General features: G+C 36.1%; 2 protein-coding genes across 2 annotated transcripts; both read right to left on the reverse strand.

Moving 5' to 3' along the window:
* Window positions 1–4,128: 4,128 nt before the first annotated feature.
* On the reverse strand, window positions 4,129–6,549 carry LOC113777585 (G-type lectin S-receptor-like serine/threonine-protein kinase LECRK3). Its single transcript, XM_027322728.1, has one exon. It carries the CDS (start codon window positions 6,547–6,549, stop codon window positions 4,201–4,203), a length of 2,349 nt encoding a protein of 782 aa, XP_027178529.1. The 3' UTR covers window positions 4,129–4,200.
* A 3,684-nt stretch (window positions 6,550–10,233) lies between these two features.
* On the reverse strand, window positions 10,234–12,587 carry LOC113777586 (G-type lectin S-receptor-like serine/threonine-protein kinase LECRK3). Its single transcript, XM_027322729.1, has one exon. It carries the CDS (start codon window positions 12,585–12,587, stop codon window positions 10,245–10,247), a length of 2,343 nt encoding a protein of 780 aa, XP_027178530.1. The 3' UTR covers window positions 10,234–10,244.
* Between the last annotated feature and the right edge of the window lie 1,158 nt (window positions 12,588–13,745).

A 13,745-nucleotide genomic window follows, 5' to 3' on the forward strand; every position in this document is an offset into this window, starting at 1 on the left:
CTCTTGATGTCCTATCATGCAAGACAAAAGTCTTGCTCCCATGTCATGAAGTAATAGGCTACAAGGAGCAAATCATCAAAACAAGCATCCTTGATGAGATGTATATTCCCTTCAATTTGGACAAGAATTCAGCGGCCACTCGTATCCTCGATGTTGCATCCTCGATGAAGCAAAAAAAACTCTGGTGATCCCTTCTACAACGTTTTGCCTTTCACTTTGGAGGTCACCAAGACAATTGAATTATCAGACATCAGGTTGGAGTTATTCTTGACTTGGTACAGTGTAAAATCAAGGGCAGATACAAATTTCCTCAGGGACTATAAACGTGCAATTAGCAGGCCGCGGACAATGGAAGAAGAATTGGAAGCAGAACAAGAACGACTTCGAGAAAGTCAAGGAACAGAGGTTGCAGACAAGGATCATGCTACTTGTGCTATTTGCCTGGAAGAGATGGATGTTGGGTACCCGATGAAGTTGCGTTGTTCTCATACATTCCATCAAGACTGCAGATCTGGAAGTGGGGGTTTAAGAGTAGAAGGTGCCCTTTGTGTCGGGTCAGCCTGTTAAGAGCTTTTGCATTGTCTTGTGAATCTCCTCAATCATTATCATAAGCTATTATGGTAATTTTGTCAAAAGAAAAAAAAGAGTAGAGATTCTTTTGCCATATATATTGAGATAAGGAATCTTTGCATTAAGGTTGCTTCTTGTGAGCCAATAAGGTCAAAGAAATTCGGCTAACGACAATTTATAATAGACTTAATCCTGGACTAGTTATTTTATCAGATTATTAATCAAAATTTGGAAAACTAAACTTAGTTAGTACTTTAATCATTTTTCCAAAACAATAGACATGAGTCAAGATTCAAGGATTGATTTTACTTGATCACAAAGTCCTGTGTTTAACCAATATGTCATAGGCAGGACTTTTACTATGCAAAATTACATCTTATGTTATAATAAAAAAAACACAGGGGTAAAGTCTAATTTTTTCTTTTTTTTGGGGAAGGGGGTATGTCTAATAATTACAAGGATATAAGGCCGGGACATAGACTCTTGCTAAGGCTGCAATTACAGATATCAGAACTGCTAGAACAGCAAGGGAAATCCCAGTTACTGGGACAATAGGCGCGAACTTCTTCCTTTCTGCATTTTAGAGGATTACTTGACCTTGCCAAGAGCATTATTTGAGTCAATTGCTCCCTAAGGTTCACAGCACATCAGCACTCTATAATTTGTCAGGTCATGATGATTCATCACAAGAAGTTCCTTAAATTTGCAATTATAGAACCTTAAACTCTATTTTAAGATGATACTTAAGAAGCAACTTCATCAGATGACAAATCCAAAAAAAATTCCTTAAAAATTTGCAGTTGCAGAACCTTAAACTCGGTTTTAAAAGTTAAAACGTATCACATAGTAGGGTTAGTTTGCAAATTCAAGAACAAAATTCAAGAATTTCTGTGCAACTCAAATATAGATCAATAACAGTAGTTAAACAAACAATGTTCATAGCTTTCCTAACTTATGTCACAAATCCAAACAAAATAAAGAATAATACATAAAGAATCCAGAAATCGGAGGAGAGCCTTCCAGATTCAGAGAAACAGAACTGCTCTTAAATTCTCAATTAGCTTTTCTGTTGAATTCCTTCACGTGTGCAAAGAGGGCAAACATTCTTCTTCATTAACCACCTTTTGATGCAGTCGGCATGGTACTCATGCCTGCATTCTAGAGTTCCAATTGTCTCTTCATCCTCATACTCGCACTGGCAAACTACACAAATTTCAGGTTCTTGATCAGCAAGTGTTTGATAATTTCTGGTTTTCAAATGCTCTGAGATGGTTGCTTCTGGCAAACTATAGCTTTTACTAATCCTGTCTTCTGGGACCAATTGTTGCAGGAACTCAACAATTGGGTCATCAGCAGGAATAAAAGTCCTGAAGCTGGCAAGATTTCTTTCCTCATTGACAAACTCCATATCCAATGCACGTAGGGGAGTATGATCTTCTAGTGTAAAGGTCGAGCTAAATCGCAAGTGCATTTCGGATTCTTGATTCTGGTTCTCTAGTGGATAGTTCTCCTCTGCATCCAAATCGAGTAGGGCAGTCTCACTGTCTGGTGTAAAGGTCAACCGGGAGAGGATATTTCGTCCCTGATATCAAATTCTTGAAGCTGGTTCCCAAGTGTGTAGTTCTCCTCCGCATCCAAATCAAGTAAGACGGTCTCATATTCTGGTGCAATGCTAAAACGGGAGAGGAGGTCCTGTCCCTGATCAGATTCTTGAAGATGGCTCTGGGGCCATTGGAGGTTCTGCTCTTGATTAACATAGTAATTGTTATTCTGATTAACATGGCGCTCACAGCCAGCGCCTTTAACTCATCCAACAACACAATGTTTAGAAGGCCCATATTAGATTGGGCCCGGGGGCTGAGATTATGCACTCAACTCAAAATCTATGTTTTCAGAACCGGACCGGGTATCGACTCGTTCAAGTTCAGGGGTCAGGGGTCAATGGGTTTAACCGGATTCAATCGGGGTTGAACCGGATGATGTCATAAATAAAAATTATTTAAAAATTAAAATATTATATGTAAAATACCTAATAACATGTTAATATTAATAAAGATATATTCATATATATTTGATGTTTCAAATATATTTAACAAGAAAATACAAAGAAATTAGAACAGCCAAATAGCAATTTATATTATTTAATGAGTATTAACAAGCTTAGAATTAAAATTATGGATTTAATTAAAAAATAATACCAAATTTTAAGATAATGTTTATAAAGTATGAAATATTTGAGATATATTAATATTTTTTAATAACCTAGGATCAAAATATAATATTAAAAATATTTTGACCTTCAAAAAAAAAAAGAATCTACATACATGCATGGAGAGGGGGCAACAAGAAGATATGGATGTTGTATGAACACGTGCGAGCGAGTTGTGGTCAGGATGTAGCAGCACTGCAGCAGTAATCAACTGTGCATGCATGTCCCATTACAAAAATGGTTGCGTTTTGGGATTTTGGGCTAGGCACATGGAGCCAAGGAGATGCGGGTCCCTCTCTTTCCTTTCCTTGCGTGAGATCTGAGATGCATGGTGGAACCCGGTTCTTATTTTTCCCGGTCAAACCGGGTCAAACCCGGGTTTTGACTTGGTTTGACCGAACTTTTAATTTCCCGGTTTTTAAAGTTAGCTCGGACCGGACAATTGGCCGGTCGGACCGACCGGTCCGGTCCGAGTTTGAAAACAGAGCTCAAAATATTCCAAAGAAAAAGAAATATTTGGCAATTCAGCATATTTGGTTAAGTGAAATTGGCTCTCTCTTTCCTTAATATTTTCCTTTTTCCCTTTTTTTGTATTAATTAACCCGTTAGGTAGACCCTTTTAATAATTAACTCAAGTTTATCGATATCCTGCAATAAGGTTTGACTTGGGTGAATATGTTATTCTGACTATATTATACAGATGAATGTTTCTTGCCCTTTTTTTTGTATAATTTTCATTTTGGTTTGAGCAGTAGAATTACGGGTGCAAGTGAGTAGCTCGGTGCTTGACTTGTGAAAATTTCTACTCGAGCTTGATGACTTGGCTTAATTTGATCTTGTTCGAGTAGTAAATTGAACTGATTTTTAGCTTTAAAATGCTATGTTTGCCTGTCTAATCAAGCTTAATCAAATATTATTTATTATTTAATTTTAGTTTTTATTTTCAGTATTATTTAATTTTTTTATTTGTCAGTTTTTATAATTAATTTTGATTCGACTCGATTACATCCCTATGCAAAATGACATATAATGTCACTGTATGCATATATTACAATGTATTATACAGAGTCTTCAATACCAAATTGACAATTTCATACATCTCTAGATGATTTTTTTTTTCAATTTCAGAATATATGATTAAAAAAAAACTTTAGGAGATTGACCTGGACAGCATTATTGCTGTGTGTGAAAAGAAAAAAAACATAATAGCTGTAGCTCAATGTGGATCTTTCACAGTGGTATCTTCAGTGAATACTTCAGTGACTATGACATGAATCAAGCAAGTAATATAGTTCAAATACTATACACTAACACATCAGTAGTATAAGCTAAGAAAACGCATAAAAATGTTTATCCAACAATGAAGTTCATATTTCATAAAATAGATGAGATGTGAAACTAGAAAAATACCAAAACACAAATTACAATGATATGGCACTTGAAAAAGACGGAAGGCTGGGAGGAATTGGAATGTCAACAATTCCTTCGAGCATCAGAAGAACTTTCTTCATGGATGGACGAAGTGCCGGCTCTTCTTGGATGCACCAAAGAGCTATCTTGATCATTCTTTCCGGTTCTCTCACGTCATCAACCTCCTGATCGCCAACCAATTTGTATAGCTCTCCAGCCTCAAAACACTGATAAGCCCATTCTTCAAGAATTGCTTCATTCTCAGGACTGGTACATTCTACGCTTTTTCGGCAGCATATGATTTCTAATAGCATAATTCCGAAGCTGTAAACATCTGCTTTAACTGTCACAGGCAAGTTCCTGAACCATTCTGGTGCAACATAGCCTCTTGTCCCTCTTACTCCTGTATAAGTTCTGGTTTGATCATGTTTTAATATCTTTGCCATTCCAAAATCAGAAATCTTGGCACACCCATTTTCATTCATGAGTACGTTCTGAGGTTTGATGTCACAATGGATGATTTGTGTCTCACATTCTTCATGTAAGTAAAGAATACCTCTAGCAATCTCACAGGTGATTTTCATTCTTTCGCCCCAACTTGGATGGTTCTCTGGTTTGTGCAGGATTTTTTCCAATGATCCATTGCGCATGTACTCATAAACTAGAAGCCTCTTAGCTCCATCCAGGCAGTATCCAAGTAGCTGGACGAGATTACGATGATGTGTTTTCCCAATCACTGAGATTTCATTCTGAAACTCCCTTTCCCCTTCTGCTAATACTTTCTCAAGTTTCTTCACGGCCACTATCTTCTTGGAATTTGGCAAAATCCCTTTGTACACAGTCCCAAATGCTCCTTTGCCCAACTCTTCTCTGAATTCATTTGTTGCCTGCTCTAGCTCAGCAAAGGTAAAGGCCCTTGAAGCCACATTCTCAACAAATTCGACATTTCCCTTTCCCAGTATTTGTTTATAGCCCCATGCCCGATTTTTCTGAACATAAAATCCAGCAAATACAGAGATCAAGATCCCAAAAACAGTAAGTGCAATCCCAATTATCAGGATATAGACACGGACTTCTTCCTTTCTGTGTTTTACAGGATTACTTTGAATTACACCTTCGTTGTTAGCTGCAGGATTGCCGACCTTGACAAGAGCAACATTCGGGTCAATTGCTCTTCTTCCATATGTCAATGGGAGTTTCTGTTTCATGCATAGTCCATCTTTGAAGAATGCTGCTTCGCAGTTGCAATCTTCAAGACAAGCTTTTGCACAATCATCTTTCGTGCTTGTTTCCATTCTAGAAAATGTGTTAACTTCCCATGCAGTGTGTTCCAAGGACTCAATGGTGTAATTGGCATTTGAATTTGTGAAATTGCAACTATCTGGAACAAAACTACTCTCACAGCCCGAGCTCCAATTGCCTTGATTGACAAACTGAAATCCAGGAAGACATTTGCATTCGACCAAGTCATCGATTTTAGTACAGAAGGCATTGATCCCACAAAGGCCTTTGGGAACACAATCATCAGTTGAAGATTCCCATATGATTGACCAATTGCCCCCCTGATCTATCGAATGTGAATACAATCGGAAAATACCATCCACATCAATCTTCATCAAATAGATCATCTTGTTCTTAGGATGTCCTCCACCAGAAAGATTCTTCACTATATTAACACTTGAATTGATCAAGTACAGATGCCCATCATCCTGGAGATTTAGAGTTATATTTGGACCGTCTCCATTAGTTCCAGATGACCAGTAAGAATTTTCCGCTACATCTGTTGTGCCCACAGGGTACTGTACAAGGTGTCCATCCGTTTGCATCTTCAGACGAAAAATCCCCTTCGAATCATCAGTTTCTGAAGCACTGGATATGAGCTCCTGATCAGCTGCCAATCGCTGACCAGGCAACAAACTATTGGTTGGATGCTCGAAACTCTGCCAAATGATTCTCTTAACAGAATCGTATAAAACAAAATTTCCAGAATCCAACATAGAAGCTGATGAAATAGGTTCAGAAGGATCAACAACAGTTATGTCTTGGCCTTCTGGCTGTTGCAAAATTAGCCTGCCATCCGTAGATAAAATCAGTGAAACGTTGCTCGAAAAGATGGGGCTGTCCCTGTTGGCAGTCCAAACAGCAGTTTTTTGGGGAATTCCAGCAAGAAAAATCCCAACAGCGTAGCCATTGCGTTGCTGATAGAATCCAAGGGCAAATATCCCAGATGGCGACAACCATGATGATGAGTTGCCTGTGGGGGTTAAAGAAGAACCTAAACTAATGTTAAGAGGCCTTTGTTGAGCTGCTATTCTTGAATGGAATGTTGATAAGAGGAAGAAGAACAAGAAAGCAGCCATGTATGGAAATTGGGTGGTGGAAGAGAAGACAACCAGTTCGAAGACAACCAGTTCTTTTTGTTCTTGCTTTTTTTCTTTTTATTATACTGGTTGCATCACACTTGCTTTCTTCATATACGTAAAAGTTACGTAGAAATTTGGCGTTTGCAGCGATTCAGGTCTTCTGAGTAAATTTTGCATGTTTCAGTTCACATTCAGTATATTGTTAGGAAGCTTCCCAATTCTGACATCCACACAACCTCTGTGGTGCAGAAATAACATTTGAAAACTCAATTCCATCTTAATCAAAACTAAGAAAATCTTGGTTGACATGAAAACTCTCACTACAGCTGTTCTGAGAACCCCCGATCTCACGGCGGAAGCAGGAAGCAGGAAATGCATGTGAATGAAATATAAATCCAGACTCATGAGTTACTAAGTTACTTGGATAAAAATAAATCATTTTAATCCTATAATTTTTGTTCGCTCAGAAGTTATTGGGCCAGACCTTGGATTTGAGGAATTATAACCTTACAATATTCAAGGAGTCCTTCAACTCAAGGCATTACAACTCTACTATGTTAGAGGATTCATGAAGAATTTTTTGCCTGTGTTAGAAGGGTAAGAGGAGTCCTTTTAGAATAGTCCTTAGACCTGGGGCATTATGTTCGAGGGGTCAATTCATGAAGAATTTTATGGAGCCTCTGGAAATTTATCAAGTCGGTGTTAGAGGGATCAATTTTCTTATTCCACCAGGACAGTGAAGAAATTTCTATTAACTTCCACCAAGTCTAAAAAGATTAAGTTTATACTCGAGATACTGAAAAATTATAATCTATACAGTTAGATCAAGAGTTTTGCATTTCAATTAATAATTAGTTTGGGTACGAAATAAAAAATTGAATGTAAATTAAGGGTACTAATCAATGCCAAACTTCAAGGATTCAATTGGTGGCACCAACCATACAAGTCTAGGATTAATGTATTGAGATTTTAGAGGTATTTTTCTTTTTTTTTCTTGGTCACTCATAGAGGAAGGGTGAGATTTACGAAATAGGAAGGGCGAAGAGGTGATTAGAACTCAGGTTTTCAAAATTCTAAATTCTGAAACTTCAACTTTTACCTCTGGATCAAAACATATATAAAAACTAAACTATCGATTTTAAATAAAACAATGGTGGGCAACAAAATTTATGAAATCTCTCCCAGAATTTCTTTTTTCCCCCTTTCCGGTGATCCTCGTCCTTGTGGTGCAGCCTGCATCCTTGACTTTTTACAAGAGGACGCAAATAACAGATTAACAAAACATGCCTGGGGAGACTTCCACAAGACTTTTGGTGTTTAGACGGTCCAGCCACGGAATACCTTTCGGCTGTGTTGGAAATGTGTTAATGGTTTGACGGAGAGATGAATATGGAAGCCGCAAATATTGCAAAGACTATTCCTTACATGTTGCTCTCTTTATTGGTAGACTATTCCTTTTAAGATTATTAAGGGGAAAAAACAATTTTTTAAAATTATTTCTAGCAAAGGAAAGGTGGGATTTAAAAAGTAACGAAGCAGCGACGGATGCAGGATTTTGGTTTAGAGGGAGGGGGGAGGGGAATGATCAAACAACGAGTAACAAAAAATTATCAAAACAAATGATGCACTCTAATAAAAAATTAAAGTCTTAAAACCAAAGTTTAATAGGTGATAACTAAACACTAAATGTTTTTAATAAGAAGAGACAACATATAAAGCAAAAGATGAAAATTAGGTCATGGACCAAAATCATATAGACATTAACCCTATAAAAATTAACACAAAAATGTTAAGATACAAATTTTAGAATAAGAACAATTGACAGATTAATAATCATAAAAAATAATCTAAATCACAGATTTAAAATAAGTATATGTGTCCAAATAATGAATGGCTATGAATCAAATTATAAAGGAATTGTAAAGGAAAAAAATTAGACTTGCCTTGAAAAATGGAGTTTTGGGAAGAGTGGATATTTGAAATAAGTTGAACGAATGTGGGAAAAGATATGCATGCTTGTTGGTTTAGGTGTTGGCTTTTGACTAATACATCAAGTCAATCATGCACATATAAATATAATTCTAAATATGATTAAATTTCTTTTTATTTGTCAATTATTTGTTTCCTTACCTTAACTAATGTAAGGGCATACTAAACACATTAAAGTTATAATAATGAAATTATATATATATGTATGTATGTATGTGTGCATGTATATGTATATGTGTGTGTGTATAATAAAACTAGAATGTGCTATTATAAAACAAATTTTTAAAGAGAAATTAATAGGACATAAACATGTTAACTAACCAATAAAAAAAACACTTGTTGAGGGGAGAAAATGATAGAGTTCAAATTTAAATATAATGTACCATATAGAATTTTTGGAAAATTCCTGTGTCCATCATTGCAGGGAGGGATAGGGGAATTTGAACCAGGACTTAAGAATTTTTATCCATAGATAATGTTCAATTATATCTATTGTTCGTGAATCAAACATAAAGCATAAAAAGGGTTGGTTTAGTTGCATACATATAGTTTGAAAGGGTGTTTCTATGCTGTCCATTACTTGGAGAAAAAAAAAAAAAAACAATTTTCAGTTCTCTCCTTTCATCACTAATTAAATTAAGTGCAAAATCGTTCTAGATTATGAGCAACCATGTACTGGACTCAAATGATATTAATATGTACAATTAATTCCATTGTAAGAGTTTTTCATTAATTGATAACTTTTTTCAATATAGGTTAAAAGTTGGATAACAGTTGTAAGATTTTGTGTTTGTTATTGGATGTCTTTCGCCTAATTAAACACTCACTCATTGGTCTCATAGTACATTCTTCCGAATTTTGCCGATAAGTATCTCTTTCTATATAAGTTGAATCACTAGGTTAATTATCCTGCCAAACAATACTACTATTATTTTCCAGAGGCTGCATGCACCAAATTCGTTGAGGAGTGAGGACCAAATTTGGACTCTAATACCAATTCAGTTAATTGTTACTACATCTAAATATTTGCATCTAATTGTTTAGGTACTAAGGCATCTGCAAAAAAACCACCTTTTTTTACATAATACCATGGCAAATAACTTAAATTTTTACCTAATAACAAGTCTATGGGGGATTAGTAATAAGAGTCTGCGAATATTTATGGCAACTATTCAAGTACAAAGTAGAAATATAGAAGTGCTACGTGTAAAAATATTAGTATAGGAAAATGTGTGTCATTTATATATAGGATAAAAAGAGATGTGCTAACTAGAGGCAAAGGAATTTGTGTCTCTTGTTTTTTTTTATTTCAAGTATAAAGTAGAAATATAAAAGTGCTACATGTACAAATATTAGTATAGGAGAACGTGTATTGTAAAAGCACTATATATATTATGCCCTTTTTGTTCTTGCGATTAAGCATCGGTAGTATCATGTAGCACTTTTTATTTCTATTAAAAGTAGAAATATAGAGGTGTTACATGTAAAAATATTAGTACGTACAGGAGTAACTTTTTTTTTTCTACATAAAACCATGGCACTTAAAGTTTTGCTTAACAAGAGGTCTACCAATATTTATGGCAAATATTCAAGTGTAAAGTAGAAATACAGAAGTAAATGATTGACAATCCAACCGCAATGTAAATGACAGGATTTAAAGTCTTAAAAGAGAAAGTGTGTTGCGAAAAAGAAAAAAACTAGAATTACGTGGAACTCAAAAAAGATGTAGGACTGGGAGGATCTGGAATATCAACAGTTCCTTCGAGCATCAGAAGAACTTTCTTCATGGATGGACGAAGAGCTGGCTCATCCTGGATGCACCAGAGAGCTATCTTCATCATTCTTTCCAGTTTTCTCATGTCAACAACCTCCTGATCACCAACCAATTTATGCAGCTCTCCGGCTTTGAAACAATGGTAAGCCCATTCTTCAAGAACAGCTTCATCCTCCGAAAAGCTCCAGTCTAGACTTTTTCGGCAGCATATGATCTCCAACAGCACAATCCCAAAGCTGTAAACGTCTGCTTTTACTGTCACAGGCATCTTCCTGTACCATTCTGGTGCAACATAGCCTTTTGTTCCTCTAAAAGTCGTGTGAGTTCTTGTTTGATCACGCTTTAATAGCTTTGCAAGCCCAAAATCAGAAATCTTGGGACACCTGTTTTCATCCATGAGTATATTCTGAGGTTTAATGTCACAATGGATGATTTGTGTCTCACATTCTTCATGTAAGTAAAGAATACCTCTTGCAATGTCGCGGGCAATTTTAGTTCTTTCGTCCCAACTCGGATGGTTCTCTGGTTTGAGAAGGACATCAGCCAGTGACCCATTGCTCATATACTCATAAACTAGAAGCCTTTCAGCTCCATCAAGGCAGTAGCCGAGCAGCCGGACAAGATTGCGGTGATGTGTTTTCCCAATCACCTTGATTTCATTCTGAAACTCCATTTCGCTTTCTGCTAATACTTTCTCAAGTTTCTTCACAGCCACAACCTTCTCAGAATCTGGCAAAATCCCTTTATATACAGCCCCAGATGCTCCTCTGCCCAACTCTTCTCCGAATTCATTTGTTGCTTGCTCCAATTCAGCAAAAGTAAAGGCCCTTGGAGCCACATTCTCCAGAAATTCAACATTTCTGAGTCGTGATATCTGCTTATAAGCCCATACCTGATTTCTATGAACATAAACTCCAGCAATTACAGATATCAGAACTGCAAGAACAGCAAGGGAAATCCCAATTATGAGGACATAGACACGAACTTCTTCCTTTCTGCATTTTAGAGGATAACTTGGAATTACACCTTCATCTACAGTTGCACGTTTGTGGACCTTGACAAGAGCAATATTTGAGTCAATTGCTCTTTTTCCATATGTCAATGGGAGCTTCTGCTTCTTGCATTGTCCATCTTTGAAGAATGCTGCTTCACAGCTGCAATCTTCGAGACAAACATTTGCACAATCATCTTTCGTGCTTGTGTTCACAATGAAAAAGGTGTCATCTTCCCATACAGTATTTTCCAAGAATTCAATGGTATAGTTGACATTTGAATCAGTGGAATTACAATTTTCTGTAACAAAACATCTCTCACAGCCCAACCTCCAATTTCCTTGATTGACAAACTGAAATCCAGGAGGACATTTGCAATCGACCAAGTTATCAATTTTAGTGCAGAAGCTATTGAACCCACAAAGGCCTTTAGGATCACACTTATCAGTTGAAGATTCCCATATGATCGACCAATTGCCCCCCTCATCTATGGAATGTGAATACAATCGGAAAATACCATCCACATCAATCTTCATCAAATAGATCATCTCGTTCTTAGGATGTCCTCCATCAGAAAGATTCTTCACTAAATTAACACTTGAATTGGTCAAGTACAGATGCCCATCATCCTGGAGATTTAGAGTTATATTTGGACCGTCTCCAAATGTTCCAGATGCCCAATAGGCATTTTCTGGTTTGCTTGCTGCTCCCACAGGGTACTGTACAAGGTTTCCATCTATTTGCATTGCCAGACGAAAAATACCCATCGAATCATCAGTTTCTGAAGCACTGGAGATCAGCTCCTGACCGGGTATCAATTGCTGACGAGGCAATAAACTATTAGTCGGATGCTCGAAACTTTGCCATATGATTTCCTTATCAGAATTGTATAACACAAAATTTCCAGAATCTAACATGGAAGCTGAAGAAATCGGTTCCAAAGGATCAGCAACAGTTATGTCTTGGCCTTCTGGCTGTTGCAAAATGAGCCTGCCATCTGTAGACAAAATCAGCGAAACATTGCTCGAAAAAATGGGGTTGTCCCTGTTGGCAGTCCAAACAGCAGTTTTTTGGGGAATTCCAGCAAGAAAAATCCCAACAGCGTAGCCATTGCGTTGCTGATAGAATCCAAAAGCAAATATTCGGGTTGGCGACAACCATGATGATGAGTTGCCTGTGGGCGTTAGAGAAGAACCTAAGCTAATGTTAAGAGGGCTTTTTTGAGCTGCTATTCCTGAATAGAATGCTGATGATAGAACGAAGAACAAAAAAGCAGCCATGTATGGAAATTGCGAGATGGAATAGAAGAGAAGCAGCTTTTTTCTTGCTCTTCTGTGTATACACTGGTTGCATCACACTTGTTAATGTGTGTGAACTGATAGAAATTTGGCGTGGTTGACCCCTGACGTCTGTGCAACGACTCAGAGTAAAGACTGGGAGAGAGTAAACTTTCTGGACTTCCATTCTACGGATAACCTTCTGGACAGAGTAAAGACTGGGAGAGATTTTCATCCCGAAGTCGCAGAGTCAACAAATTGAAATTTGAATAATTCACTTCCACTGTGATCAAACTTATAATTCACACCTGTCTTTTCAAAATTAAGTAGAAAAAGTTGAGGAATGTTTTAATTCACACCTGTCTTTGAAATTTGACTTGGTCAAATACTCAAAAGTACTACTCAACTGAACATCGTAATACTTTTATTGAAAAAGTCTGAAGTAACAATAGTTACGGTAACGAAACTATTTTTACCTGATAATAGGTAAAAATACTTTTACCGATCATTTGATTACCTGTTGTACTGGTCATCTAAATAAAATAGTACCTAAAATTTTGGTTAGTAAGTTTTACATAAAAAATAGTAAGTTAACTCAATAAATTAGTAACTTTTATGTCTCAAAAAATAAATTTGAATAACTAAGTCTATTACTCTTTTTTTTTGAAGTAAATTACTACTCTATATCCGAAACTTACTTTTTGGAGAGTAAGTTTAGTTCAAGTAATAGTAAGTTTTTATAGATTAATAGTAAATATTGTTGATAGAATAGTAAATTTGGTTAATCATCAAAACTTACTAGTTTGTGGTATAAATTTACTATTTTACTTAAAGAAACTTATATGAAACAAGTATTAGGAAGTTTATTTGAAATAATGCTAAGATTTTTTTTATTAGTAATTGAAGCTTAGTATTATAGTTAGTAATTACTCGTAATGTAAATGTGTGATACACAATTACACGTATCATTTATAAATGTTATATGTTTTAAGCATTTTAAATATACTATGAAAACATTTTTTTTTTTTTTTTTGCATATGGCCTTATAAAATATGAAAGAATAATTTGTCATATTATAAATTTTGAATTATTTTTTAATTTGTGAAAGGTTAGAAAGTTTGGATGACAGTAACAACAAATCTTTCGAGTTATATATAGAAT

Source organism: Coffea eugenioides, chromosome 7 (genome assembly GCF_003713205.1).
Source record: "Coffea eugenioides isolate CCC68of chromosome 7, Ceug_1.0, whole genome shotgun sequence".
Taxonomy (NCBI): domain Eukaryota; kingdom Viridiplantae; phylum Streptophyta; class Magnoliopsida; order Gentianales; family Rubiaceae; genus Coffea; species Coffea eugenioides.

Coding starts and splice junctions, on each gene's coding strand:
- LOC113777585 (XM_027322728.1), bottom strand. CDS start 6,549: ATGGCTGCTTTCTTGTTCTTCTTCCTCTTATCAACATTCCATTCAAGA.
- LOC113777586 (XM_027322729.1), bottom strand. CDS start 12,587: ATGGCTGCTTTTTTGTTCTTCGTTCTATCATCAGCATTCTATTCAGGA.